Source organism: Hyalella azteca, unplaced genomic scaffold, assembly GCF_000764305.2.
Source record: "Hyalella azteca isolate HAZT.00-mixed unplaced genomic scaffold, Hazt_2.0.2 contig17407, whole genome shotgun sequence".
Lineage (NCBI taxonomy): Eukaryota > Metazoa > Arthropoda > Malacostraca > Amphipoda > Hyalellidae > Hyalella > Hyalella azteca.
The window spans coordinates 148066-159596 of record NW_025947191.1 but is presented as its reverse complement, the minus strand read 5'-3'; the positions used below and the strand labels follow the sequence as shown (position 1 = coordinate 159596).

Here is an 11531-nt window from a genome sequence, read left to right as displayed (position 1 = left end):
CAAACTATAATGAATAAAAGATAACATGAATCTGATCACTTAAATATCTACCCTCATCATTGACGCATTTATTTTTACCCTCATTTGACGCTTTATTACTATAGCATTTCATCATTGGACATTCCATCATTGTACAAAGTGCACGACATGTACAGTTGGTGTAATTAAGTAATAAAAATACTGAGTAATTAGATAAATATAATAAATGACCTATATTGAGTAATACAAGTGCCCTCATGGGGCTAAGTTCAAGGCAGGAACAAGTTCAGTTGGTGACCAACACTAAGGTTAGGTTAAGTAATGTTAGGTAAGTATAGGTTAGGCTGACTAGATTAAGTTAAGTTACACCTACAGTGCATGTACTTATACTTCAATATTCACTTTATGCAGTGATGAAATGTCCCAATGATTAATTGCTATAGTGATGAAATGTCCTTATGATGAAGTGCTATAGTGATGAAATGTCCTTATGATGAAGTGCTATAGTGATTAAATGTCCTTGTGATGAATTCCTATAGTGATGAAATGTCCCAATGATGAATTGCTATAGTGATGAAATGTCCCAATGATGAATTGCTATAGTGATGAAATGTGTCGATGACGAAATTGTGTGTCTGATGAGATGTCAGGGTACCTGCGTTTTTAATGAAGATATTGTGAATTTACTTAAAATTTTAAATAACGGCAAAGATAGGCTCATGCAGCATAGGCATTTCGTCACTCATTGAGATTACGTCGTTGTTGCCGCATATTAAATAATTCTCTCATTATTATTAACAGCCCTCACCGCGTATATACGGACGGCAAGAATTCTTTTTTTGTGATAATCTGAAATTTCTTCTACAAATGTTATCAGTTTTTTTCTAACAATGCAGGAAATTATGGCTTTACCTACGGACAATAAGATTCACATTAGAGCGTAAAAAATCACGGCATTTTCAATGGGACAGCAGGACTAAACTTGAGGTTATCTATAAAGTTAAATGCTGTAAACTAAGACCATCGCTCTGCGACTCAAGTATTTGGACTTCTCCAATAAGCCATGAAAGTTGTTTAAAAATTTAACGAAATGAATGAGGAACTGACAGAAACGGAGGTCTGCCCGGTCAGGAACTTGGACGGCGTTCTCACCCGCCTCGGTACAGGCTTATGGAACTACAAAATTTGGGGCATCTGCGCCACCAGTGAGAAAAGTTTGATATTAGTATTACATATTATAAGTTTTATTAGTATTATTACTATTAGTAATAGTAGTTACACCTACATCAACTCGTAATTATGTGCAAAAAGGATTGTATTTTCTGTTAAGTACTTCAGCATATGTGAGTGAGAGCAGCAGTAAGGAAACGCTCGTGTCAAAAATTGAAAGTACCGAATGTCAATAAATGATGTTTTGCAGATAGATAACTAACTAACTAAATTAAATGCCATAAAATGCTATAAAAATTTAAAATAATTCTTTGCATAATCGCGACTTAGATAATTAGCTATAAACGTTATGTGGTTAACTGAATTTTGTCTGCATTCCCCAGTTTACTGCCTTATGCCAGCAAACATGTTTTATGGAGCGTTCGTCGCGCCGGCGGTAAACCACACCTGCGCGCCCCCACCGGGTTGTGTTGCTGCCGACCAGTGCACGTATTATGCGTCTGGCACTAACGGTTCCACGCTGCCATGCACTCATTGGCTGTACGACAACTCAACATTTAAATTCACTCTTACCGAGCAGGTTATATTCGAAACTAGTTAAAATTTTTAGTTGCTGCAATTCGAAGAGATTTCTGGAATATTAAAAAGAAAAGCGCAATGTAGGGTGCAGAAGTATTTATCTGACGAAATTCCACTGGAAATAAAACAAACGTATCTACAAAAAACAATATTTGGTCTAAAAGTAGCAATCTAATTAAAAAATCATTTGTTAATCAGCATAACAATATCCCTCCTGCCTATAATATATTCAGTTAATGGTCTAAAAGGAATGGTCTAAAAGTAGCAATCTAATTAAATAATCATTTGTTAAACAGCATACCAATATCCCTGCTGCCTGTAATAGATTCAGTTAGCAGCAGGGCCCTGATGATGACCTCCCTCTGCGCAGTTGTTGTTGTTGTTGTAATTGCCCATCCTGGTAGTGGCGACTAGGGAGGGGGGGTGATAGGTCAGTTTTTCCGGGAACTCGGCACCACTGATAATTCTACGACCATCACTGGCTCGCTGACCCGCCAGAACCATTTGATTGCATTACACAACACCCTGGACAAGCCAGGTACTCATTTATCAACCAGAGTTGGATGAATGGCTGAGTTGACCATGAGCTGAGCTTCCCGGTAGAACTTGTCCTCAGTGGGACACGTGCTCAGTGTCCCCTCTGCGCAGTTCGACCTGGTCTGCGGCAGCGCCCACATGCGCGCCCTCGTCTCGTCCGTGTACATGATGGGGTCGGCGGCCGGCGCTCCCGTGGGCGGCCTCTTGTCCGACAAGTTTGTGACTGCAGAGTTGCGATCTTACGCTCATGATCATTTCGATTACATTTTATTTATGGTTCATTTTAATTATTGTGATATTATATATCAAAATAATTAAAATATATTGTGATTATTGAAGTTACACATTTCAAATCTGAAATCATCATTATTCATTTAAAAATGATGTTTCAACCCTTTAATAATTTATCATAATTTTTTGTATTTATAATATAATAATTCTTTTGTATGTACTATAATAACAAATTAGTCTAAACTGGCAAATTAAGATTTACTCCTAACTTTTCAACTAGAATTCAAAGGTAAATATATACCTAATTTCGATCTAAGTTGGCATTATTTATAAATATTAATTCTATTTGAGCAGTATTGATTGTATCCCGTATGACGGGACCCTAGAATGTCAGGGATTACCTATTCGGGGCAAGGCCGGGCTTGTCTGTCAGTCCTTTATACTCATCACCTTTACCTTCAAAATCATAGTTAGTTCCTGTAACAGGCGTGATTTCCTTAAATAACTCAATGCAGGCTGAGTTATGTATTTTCTTCGATAAAATCACGAACAGTCAAAAAATATATGGCAAAACTCTTTGAAAATGTCCTGATTTTGATTGTTTTACCTCGCTCATGACTCACTATATAATAGGATACATAGACATATCTATGCGCATAATAAAATTCAAAATATTAAATAGGTCCGGGAGGAAGAGAGTCGTACTGCTGTTGATGACAATGTTGTTGATGACAATGTTTCAGCAGGTTCGGGAGGAAGAGAGTCGTACTGCTGTTGATGACAATGTTGTTGATGACAATGTTGTTGATGACAATGTTGTTGATGACAATGTATCAACAGGTTCGGGAGGAAGAGAGTCGTACTGCTGTTGATGACAATGTTCTCTGTTGGGGACTTGACCATCAACTGGCTTCAGTCCCTGAACGTGATCATCCTCGTCCGGTTTTTGATGGGCTTCACCGCCCCAATATTACTATGCTCGTCTTACAACCTGTGTAAGCATTCAGTAAATTAGTATTTAAGTAAATTTAGTTCAATAAATTCACAATAAAATTCAATAATTCACTATGCTAGTAAATTTTGATCTCAGTCATTCATAATAATAATATTCGTAATATTACAACATTTATTATGCCCCATTTTAGACTGACAAAATCGTTAGTTCACAATAACAAATCTAAGTAGAGTATTCAGGCAATGATCGATTGTGTACTAACTGCATCTATTTGGGTCCATTGTAAATGCAGTTTTTGAAATGAAAACAAATAAAAAAATTTGCCATCAATATTCAGAATTTCCAGCTGATCGTTCACATGTAGTCGCAAAGTTCCTCTTTGTCAACAAAATTCTCTACCTGCTTTTAAACAAGAATTTTTCGTTGCGGTGAATACTCCCCCATCGAAAAGTATCAGTAGCTTGAGCTCTACATTGAATATATAGTATAATTTGTTACATACTACGGTTAAAAAATCATTGGTTACCGATCCTCAGTAAAAAGGTTCGTCGATAGCAGGGATTACTCTATTTTACTTTAATCAGCCACGCATAAAGAGTTTTTTCAGTGAAACATTTTCCCATGCAACTCCGAAAACATAAAGATTGATTGCTGCATGTTGGTCTGAAATAATTACATAAAATTGACAGTGATCTAATACATTCAAAACTTAACATTTGTTCAATTACTTAGCAATTACATTAGGTTCTTCAAATAATACCACACCTTATATCCGTCGGAACTCAGTCATAGAGTACCTACACAGTGAAAGCAGGTTGCCAGCTATACCTGCTGAGGCTCGCGCCTGAAATTGAAATAAATAGGCCTGGCGTTGGCCTATTCGTACAGGTTTTCACTGTGAACACTTACATTATTATCCTATGTTCATTTTTGTGGCAGGTTGGAGCAGGTTGCCTGCACGGGCAAACCTGCTTTCACTGTGTGGGTACCCTAACTTTGAATCTACAGGCATGGAGATCTGTGAGCTACGATACCGCTCCCTGTACGGCATCCTAAACGGATTGCCTTGGGGCCTGGCGACCGTCCTGTACGGCGCGGTTGCCTACTTCGTCAGGGATTGGCGGTGGCTGCAGTTTACCAACGCCCTGCTGTGTGTCCTGATCCTGCCCCTCATGTGGTAAGTTCTAGTTCGTTATTTATTTATTAATAAAACACAAAATATGATTTTAGCACTTGTTTCGATGAAGTATGTATGATTTTAGGAAGCGTTTTCTGGCTTAATTGTTGCGTGTAAAATTAATTTCAGGTAGTTGTACCAATTTGGTCAATGTATCCGAGATTGATTATATAATTACTAACGGGACATATCTTTCACCGAATCATGTCGCGGATAGAATAGATTCAGCAAATCGATAACAAATTAACAGTTTTTTTCGTTTTGCCGAGGAATAAATGCTGTTGTGGCTCTTCATTTAATAAATTCATGACATTTTTTCATGATTATTTGCTGTTGTTTGTGAAATTCATGTCAAGCAAGAGTTCGTAAAACCTGTCAGTTTTGCTAGTTTGCTAGGCATCTATAATAAATCTCCCGGTAATCTGAAAAATATTCTAAGATATCTGATTTACTTGCACGTCGTCTGCAGGGTTGCCAGATGTTTTTTTTTCGGAGAAATTCCGCGGTTTAGTTTTTTAAATTGCGTAGGCCAGCAAAAATTTTATGATTGAGGTACTTCCTTATTGCATTTCAAAATTTAAAAGTACAAATGAAGAAATTGAATTTTTGCACCGCAACCTACAAATTTACTATAGTAACTATTGAAATGTGGGCTTTTTCGGTATTTTTTTTGTCCGCTGACTTGGCCTTTTTTAGGATTAAGGCAACAGCTTATTATGGTCAGCTTAGAGTCAACAACATCACGAAATATTTAGTTTACGGAAAGCCCCAGACCGCATTTATATTTATTACAAAAATTGTCGCCGGAATAGCCGCTATTTGGTCACTTAACGTCAAATTATTTACGTCTATTTCTGATGAGATCCGCGTTTGCTTTCTGGAAGATTGTTATTAGCACATTTTCTCATTTATGAAAAAAATGTACTATTGTGCTCGCCATGTCCGTCTGTTCGTCCGTCTGTCTGTCCGTCCGTCACTTCATGTTTTCTTCGACGAGAATATGCGCTCTCTGTCACTCACTGCAGTGAGTACTGAGTTATATTTTCTTTTTCTGCAGGTGTCTGGACGAGTCTCCGCGCTGGCTTGCTGTTAACGGGCGCACAAAACAGGCGCTTGCAGTTATTCGATCAGCAGAACGTCTCAATATGAGCGCCTTGCCATCAGATGAGCATTTAATTTCTGTGCTCGTGAGCACACACGAGGTAGAAGTCATGCTTGAGCTCATAGTTTTCTAAATTAGAGTTTCTTGCGTTCAATCAAAAGTCTTACATCATTCATTATATCCATGAATTAATACAAGGAAATGTACTGAAGTGAAAATAATAATTTGATGAGCTTCCTTATTTGGTTCAGGTTTTGATTAGAATAGATATCAGATTCTATGATGTGAACAAAATTAAATAATTACCTAGGAATGTGGCATCTGAAGATCTTGAAGTATACATTTTACTGTCTTATGGCCTGGGAGATCCTTTAATAGGCTTAACCATCAGGTCAAAAACCTTTATCCTCTCAATAATTGGTGGAATTCAATGTTTATAATTAATTATGAGAACACCTTCGGGAGTCTTAATCCTGAACGAACTTATTCTTATTTGATACTTATTATACGAACTCATTAACTTAATCTTCAAACTTATTTGATATAGTATTTCAACAAATAGAGTTAACAGCGAGATAAGTGATCTATTTCACTGATCCAAATAACGAATCATATTCAGAGGTTTTGTCCCCTTGAATCATCAGCATTGTAACAAAAAAATGTCTGAGTACTCAGGTTTAATTGTTATTCCTCATGATAAGCGCTATTTTTCAGTCGTCTGTGGGTTTCGGCAAAACGGACAGAACTAATTTACAAGTACTGATTCTGGAAATTTCCACGTTATTTCAGTAAGTTTAGTAAAATTTCCTGAAATTGTCGGAATCTTGACGATTTTTGGGAATCTTTAAATGGCCTCACTAAACATCACCTGTGCTTTCACAAGGGCATGAATTTTTCGTATGAATGGACATATCCTAATTAATGATTAATTATTTCAACACCTGAACTACGATTAAATTTCGTATTTATTAGATATACACAATAATGCATCATTTATATGGTGACTCATATATAATGTCAGCATATAAATTATGGTAACTCATTATTTGGCATTACTTATATGGTGACTCATATTAATAAATGACTATTTCTCTAATTAATGATTGATTCAACACCTGAACTACGATAAAATCTCGTATTTATTAGCAATACACATTGATGCATTATTTATATGGTGACTCATATTAATGAGTCACTATATAAATTATGGTGACTCGTTAAATGGCATTATTTATATGGTGACGCATATTAATTGATGATTCGTTCTTTAATTAATGATTAATTAAACACCTGAACTACGATAAAATATCGTATTTATAAGTAATACACATCAATGCAATATTGATATGGTGACTCATACATTATATGGTGACTCAGCAAAGCAATTCGGGAGCGCGTGCTGATCATGTGGTTCATGTTCGTCGTGGCGACGATGATCTTCTACGGGCTGTCCATGGCACCCGTGTCCTACAGCGTCAACCCATTCGTCTACATGATGCTCACCGGACTCATGGAGATACCGGGGTGAGTGGGATGGGAGGGATTTTTAGGTAATATGCAACATTACATTTTAGGAAATGCTGTGCCTGCAATTTTACAAGATTTTATAGTTTGCGTTGCGTTGGTGCGCTGCTGAAATTGCCTAAATGTGCCTTTTGACTTCATGATCAATTAATATCTTCAATGGCTGTTCAGTTATACGCAGGATACTTGAATAAAATTTTTTACCGTTGTTTAGAGCTCATATGTTGCCCACTAATTTATGTCGCTTTATTTACTGATTAGAACCTTTCGGACTTATTGGGCAACCTGAAAATTAAGTCATTTCGACCTCCCGGTAATCTCAAAACCTTATATCTATATTGAGGTAATGAAAATTAATTTCCGTACGACAGTAATGTTTTTTTTTCTGACGGTATGGAGAACGGTAATCCGCGATACAGACTCCTTCGAGGTAGTCAGCTTTCTCCGGGTAAAAGATTTTTTCAATATAATGATGCTGCCTAAGATTTTAATCTCCATATAAATTTGTTATAACATTACTGAACCTGACCTAAAGTCAATTTGAAGTAAGGTGGGTGATCTTGACCTTTATTCAATTCATGATTACATCGATGCATGTACCTGTATTAACCCCTCTTAGTACAACGTGGATCTTTTATATGTAAATGAAACTAAATGATGACACCGTACCACAAATACGGTATCTTTAAAAAGTAATTATGGTTCATCAACCTATACCAATTACTCTATACCTTCAATATGACACAGCTGCACAAAAAATTACCTCCAGCCGAATATGTCTTAGGGTACGCACACAGTGAAAGCAGGTTTGCCCGCGCGGGTAACCTGCTCCAACCTGCCACAAGAATGAACATAGGATAATAATGTAAGTGTTCACAGTGAAAACCTGTACGAATAGGCCAGCGACAGGCCTATTCATTTTAATTTCAGGCGCCAGCCTGAGCAGGTAACCAGCACGCTGGCAACCTGCTTTCACTGTGTGCGTACCCATAGGGTACTCACACAGCGAAAGCAGGTTGCCTGCGTGCTGGTTACCTGCTTAGGCTGGCGCCTGAAACCATAGAATACAGAAGCCTATTCGTACAGGTTTTCACTGTGAACACTTACATTATTATCCTATGTTAATTCTTGTGGCAGTTTGGAGCAGGTTGCCCGCGCGGGCAAACCTGCTTTCACTGTATGCGTACCCTATCCCAGGTACACCTTCCCTGCCCCCATCATCGCACGCGCGGGGAGGCGCTGGCCCACGGCACTCAGCTACGCCACAAGCGGCGTCTCGCTCGGTCTTCTCGCGTGGACAGCCCCTGGTGGGATCACGCAGTTTGCCTTACTAACTAGAACGATTTTTTTCTTTTAAATTGCATAACATTTGAACATCCTGGAAATATAAAATAAACATCCTCCTCTACTTCTTCTTTCTATTGAATATAGTATTTGTTACGCCATTGAAAACAAGCAACCGTTCGATTATCTCTACAAGGGATTATACCCAGATTTTTGCATCACATTATCTCCACCACGTGAAGAAACTTATTTCTTCTGCCCAGAGATTGTGTGGCTGGTGATGACACTCGCTATGATAGGGAAGCTCTGCATCAGCATGGCGTTCCAGATCATTTACTTGTACGCCGTGGAGCTGCTGCCAACTGAAATTCGCTCCACCGGCATCGGCTCTATGGTGTTCGTGTCGAGATTTGGAGCTATCGTATCGCCTTTCATTATTGACACGTTGGTACGTTGACATTCAACCAAGTGGGAGGAATTTTGTTGGATACAACAAAACTGGGATTTTATTTTCGTCTTAGTTTGCGCCTCAAGTCAAATTTATTTTTCATTTAGATGCACGAGCATCATTAGGCTTTTGTAGAGACTAGGCACCCCAGACTATCGATAGCTTTCTTTTTCAATTTTATTTCAGGGGAGTTCGGTGCCTTGGGCGCCCTCCTTACTCTTCGGGATGCTCAGTCTCGTTGCGGTGCCGCTGTGTCTCAGGCTCCCTGAGACGCTCGGCCAGCCTGTCGTGGACACCATCACGGAGCTCACTCAAGATAAGGAACTGAAGTGAGAGGGGATAATTTTGCCTTGGGGAGAGAATAGCAGGCGATGGTTTTTGATAGATGACGATTAAATATTAACGGCAAGCAGACTTAAAACAAATTTTTATGAATTAATCGGTAAACTGAGCTCGAAAATTAAGTTAGCTGTACGACTACAGGTTTTCATTAAATGTCGTAAGATTGTTATCGCCATGGCCAATTCTATATTCATGAATGTCATTGACTGTTCATATTCGACTCCTGTTTGTTGTCTTAAAAATAATTTAATTAGACTTAGCATATACATTTACAATTTTTATTTAAAAGTTGTTAAAAAGATACTCTTTGATATGTAGTTGCTATCTTAATACTTCTTACCTCTGTTTTTCAGACGAGAAAAAGACGAAAACCTCCTGCGACGATGATGAACTCTTATTGTTCAACTATAGCTTTCTCCACTTTAATTTCATCATGTCTCGCGACAGTTCAGTTTCCCAAATAATACCTTCTGTTCAAATGAATGAGAAAAATTTTCCAAGAGGTCCGTTTCATTGCGTGGTCATCTTTTTTTACGTCACAGGATTGTAAAATCTTTGTTTCATCGACTGTTTCTGATGATTATTTTTGACCCGTTCCGAGTAAATAAGTAATGTGTACAGTTACATAATGTTCTTCTGAGTTGGCGTCCGAAATTTATTCAGAATGGTTAATAAAAAAGAAAATAGTTCTATGTATTTTTTTGGTGACCGTGAGTTTAAGGTAGGATGATTCATGAGTACTCGATTAGGTAGCTTTATGAGGAACATAATTTTTCATATATCCGAATATTTTGAAACCTGATCTTATTAATGCCACTAGATTGCTTTGTGAGACAACTTTGAGAGTGTACTCCCAGAATAGTGACATATTACAACGATATGAGGGAAGATTGTATAGGATTCACCCATTGAATAACCGAGCCGCGGCCAGAGTAGACTCTTCGAAAGAAATCACAGTCCGTGCCAGGACCAAGGCTCTTTAATGCCTTGCCAAAAGAGCTGAGAGGAGGGGAGTTCACTCTTCCACCTTTCAAGAGACGAATGGACAAGTGGTTGAGAAAGATCCCGGATTGTCCAGTAAGTGGAAACTTCCCTCAGCAAGTGACAAGCAACAGCATCTTGCATCAGCTGGCCCAAAGGAGGGCAAATAGACGGAACACGTCCAACGTTACATCCGGGACACGAGGACGAGGCGACCAGCCTAGCGACGACTCGGAGACGGAGGACGACGAAGGCGGCGCATCAGCTTGACCGGGGACTAGGAAGTCCCGAACTCATCATAAGGTCATGAGGTCTGTATTGCCGCTGTCTATTCGATGAAGAGATATAATGAAAAATCCTTCAATTACCTCAGATTAATCATCTTGCGGCAAACTCATTTCCTTTTCGGAAAAAATTAATGACCCTGTATAAGAGGAAATCCTGATAATGAAAATAAATAAATAAATGCGATAGGCGTTTTCCTGACTTTAATACATTTTTTAATATGCCATGGAGCATATATTCATTCTTATAGTTTTTGCTTCAAAATCTTCTAAATAATATTTTAGGACCAAAGCTTCCCAGCTCTCACGAATAATTCAATTTTTGAATTATTGTGCAATAAAGAATCTAAGAATTAGGATGATGGTTAATAAAACCCCTCGTAATTTATACGAAAAGAATTATTAACACAAGTCTGACCAGACTAATACATTTAACCAATTTTTTCGTGTGCCGAGAAACGAAACGCAATAAACAAACAAACAAACTAGCTAACAAAGAAAGCAGTACGTGCTTGTGCTGGCTCCAAATAATGATGACTTGATACCTATATGAGGAATGATAATTTTTTTCACTATAATTAGCACAGGCTCCTCAGAATTAATGACAACAGAGCTGAATTTCAAACTCCAATGTGGATCGACTGATTCGTGACAATGAGTGTAGGTATAGTGGAGGGAGTATATTTCAATGTCAACATCTTCCCCAAGTTTGTTTGCAATACGAAAATTAGAGCGGAAATAAAACCTCTGGCGGCAGTGTGCGACTATCGTTGAAGTTACGATAAGGGTACGCTTATCGTGAAAGTTGCGGTCAAGTTATGATCATTGTTAACGAAGTTAAAGTTACGCTTATTTACGCTCATTTAAAGTTACAATTTTTCTAGGATCATCGTTAAAATTACGATCTGTTTACGATCACTGTTAAAATTATGTCCTTG

General features: G+C 38.1%; 2 protein-coding genes across 2 annotated transcripts; both read left to right on the top strand.

Moving 5' to 3' along the window:
• Window positions 1–880: 880 nt before the first annotated feature.
• On the top strand, window positions 881–3368 carry LOC125179425. Its single transcript, XM_047885260.1, has 4 exons — window positions 881–1184; window positions 1533–1729; window positions 2377–2484; window positions 3240–3368. The coding sequence occupies exons 1-4, from the start codon at window positions 1070–1072 to the stop codon at window positions 3366–3368; spliced, it is 549 nt and encodes a 182-aa protein (XP_047741216.1). The 5' UTR covers window positions 881–1069.
• Window positions 3185–10384, top strand: LOC108677512 (organic cation transporter protein). The gene is made up of 9 exons (XM_018165737.2): window positions 3185–3491; window positions 4460–4628; window positions 5686–5830; window positions 6445–6518; window positions 7108–7254; window positions 8452–8561; window positions 8802–8986; window positions 9173–9315; window positions 9682–10384. Exons 1-9 carry the CDS (start codon window positions 3368–3370, stop codon window positions 9713–9715), a joined length of 1131 nt encoding a protein of 376 aa, XP_018021226.2. The 5' UTR covers window positions 3185–3367; the 3' UTR covers window positions 9716–10384.
• The last annotated feature ends 1147 nt before the right edge of the window (window positions 10385–11531 follow it).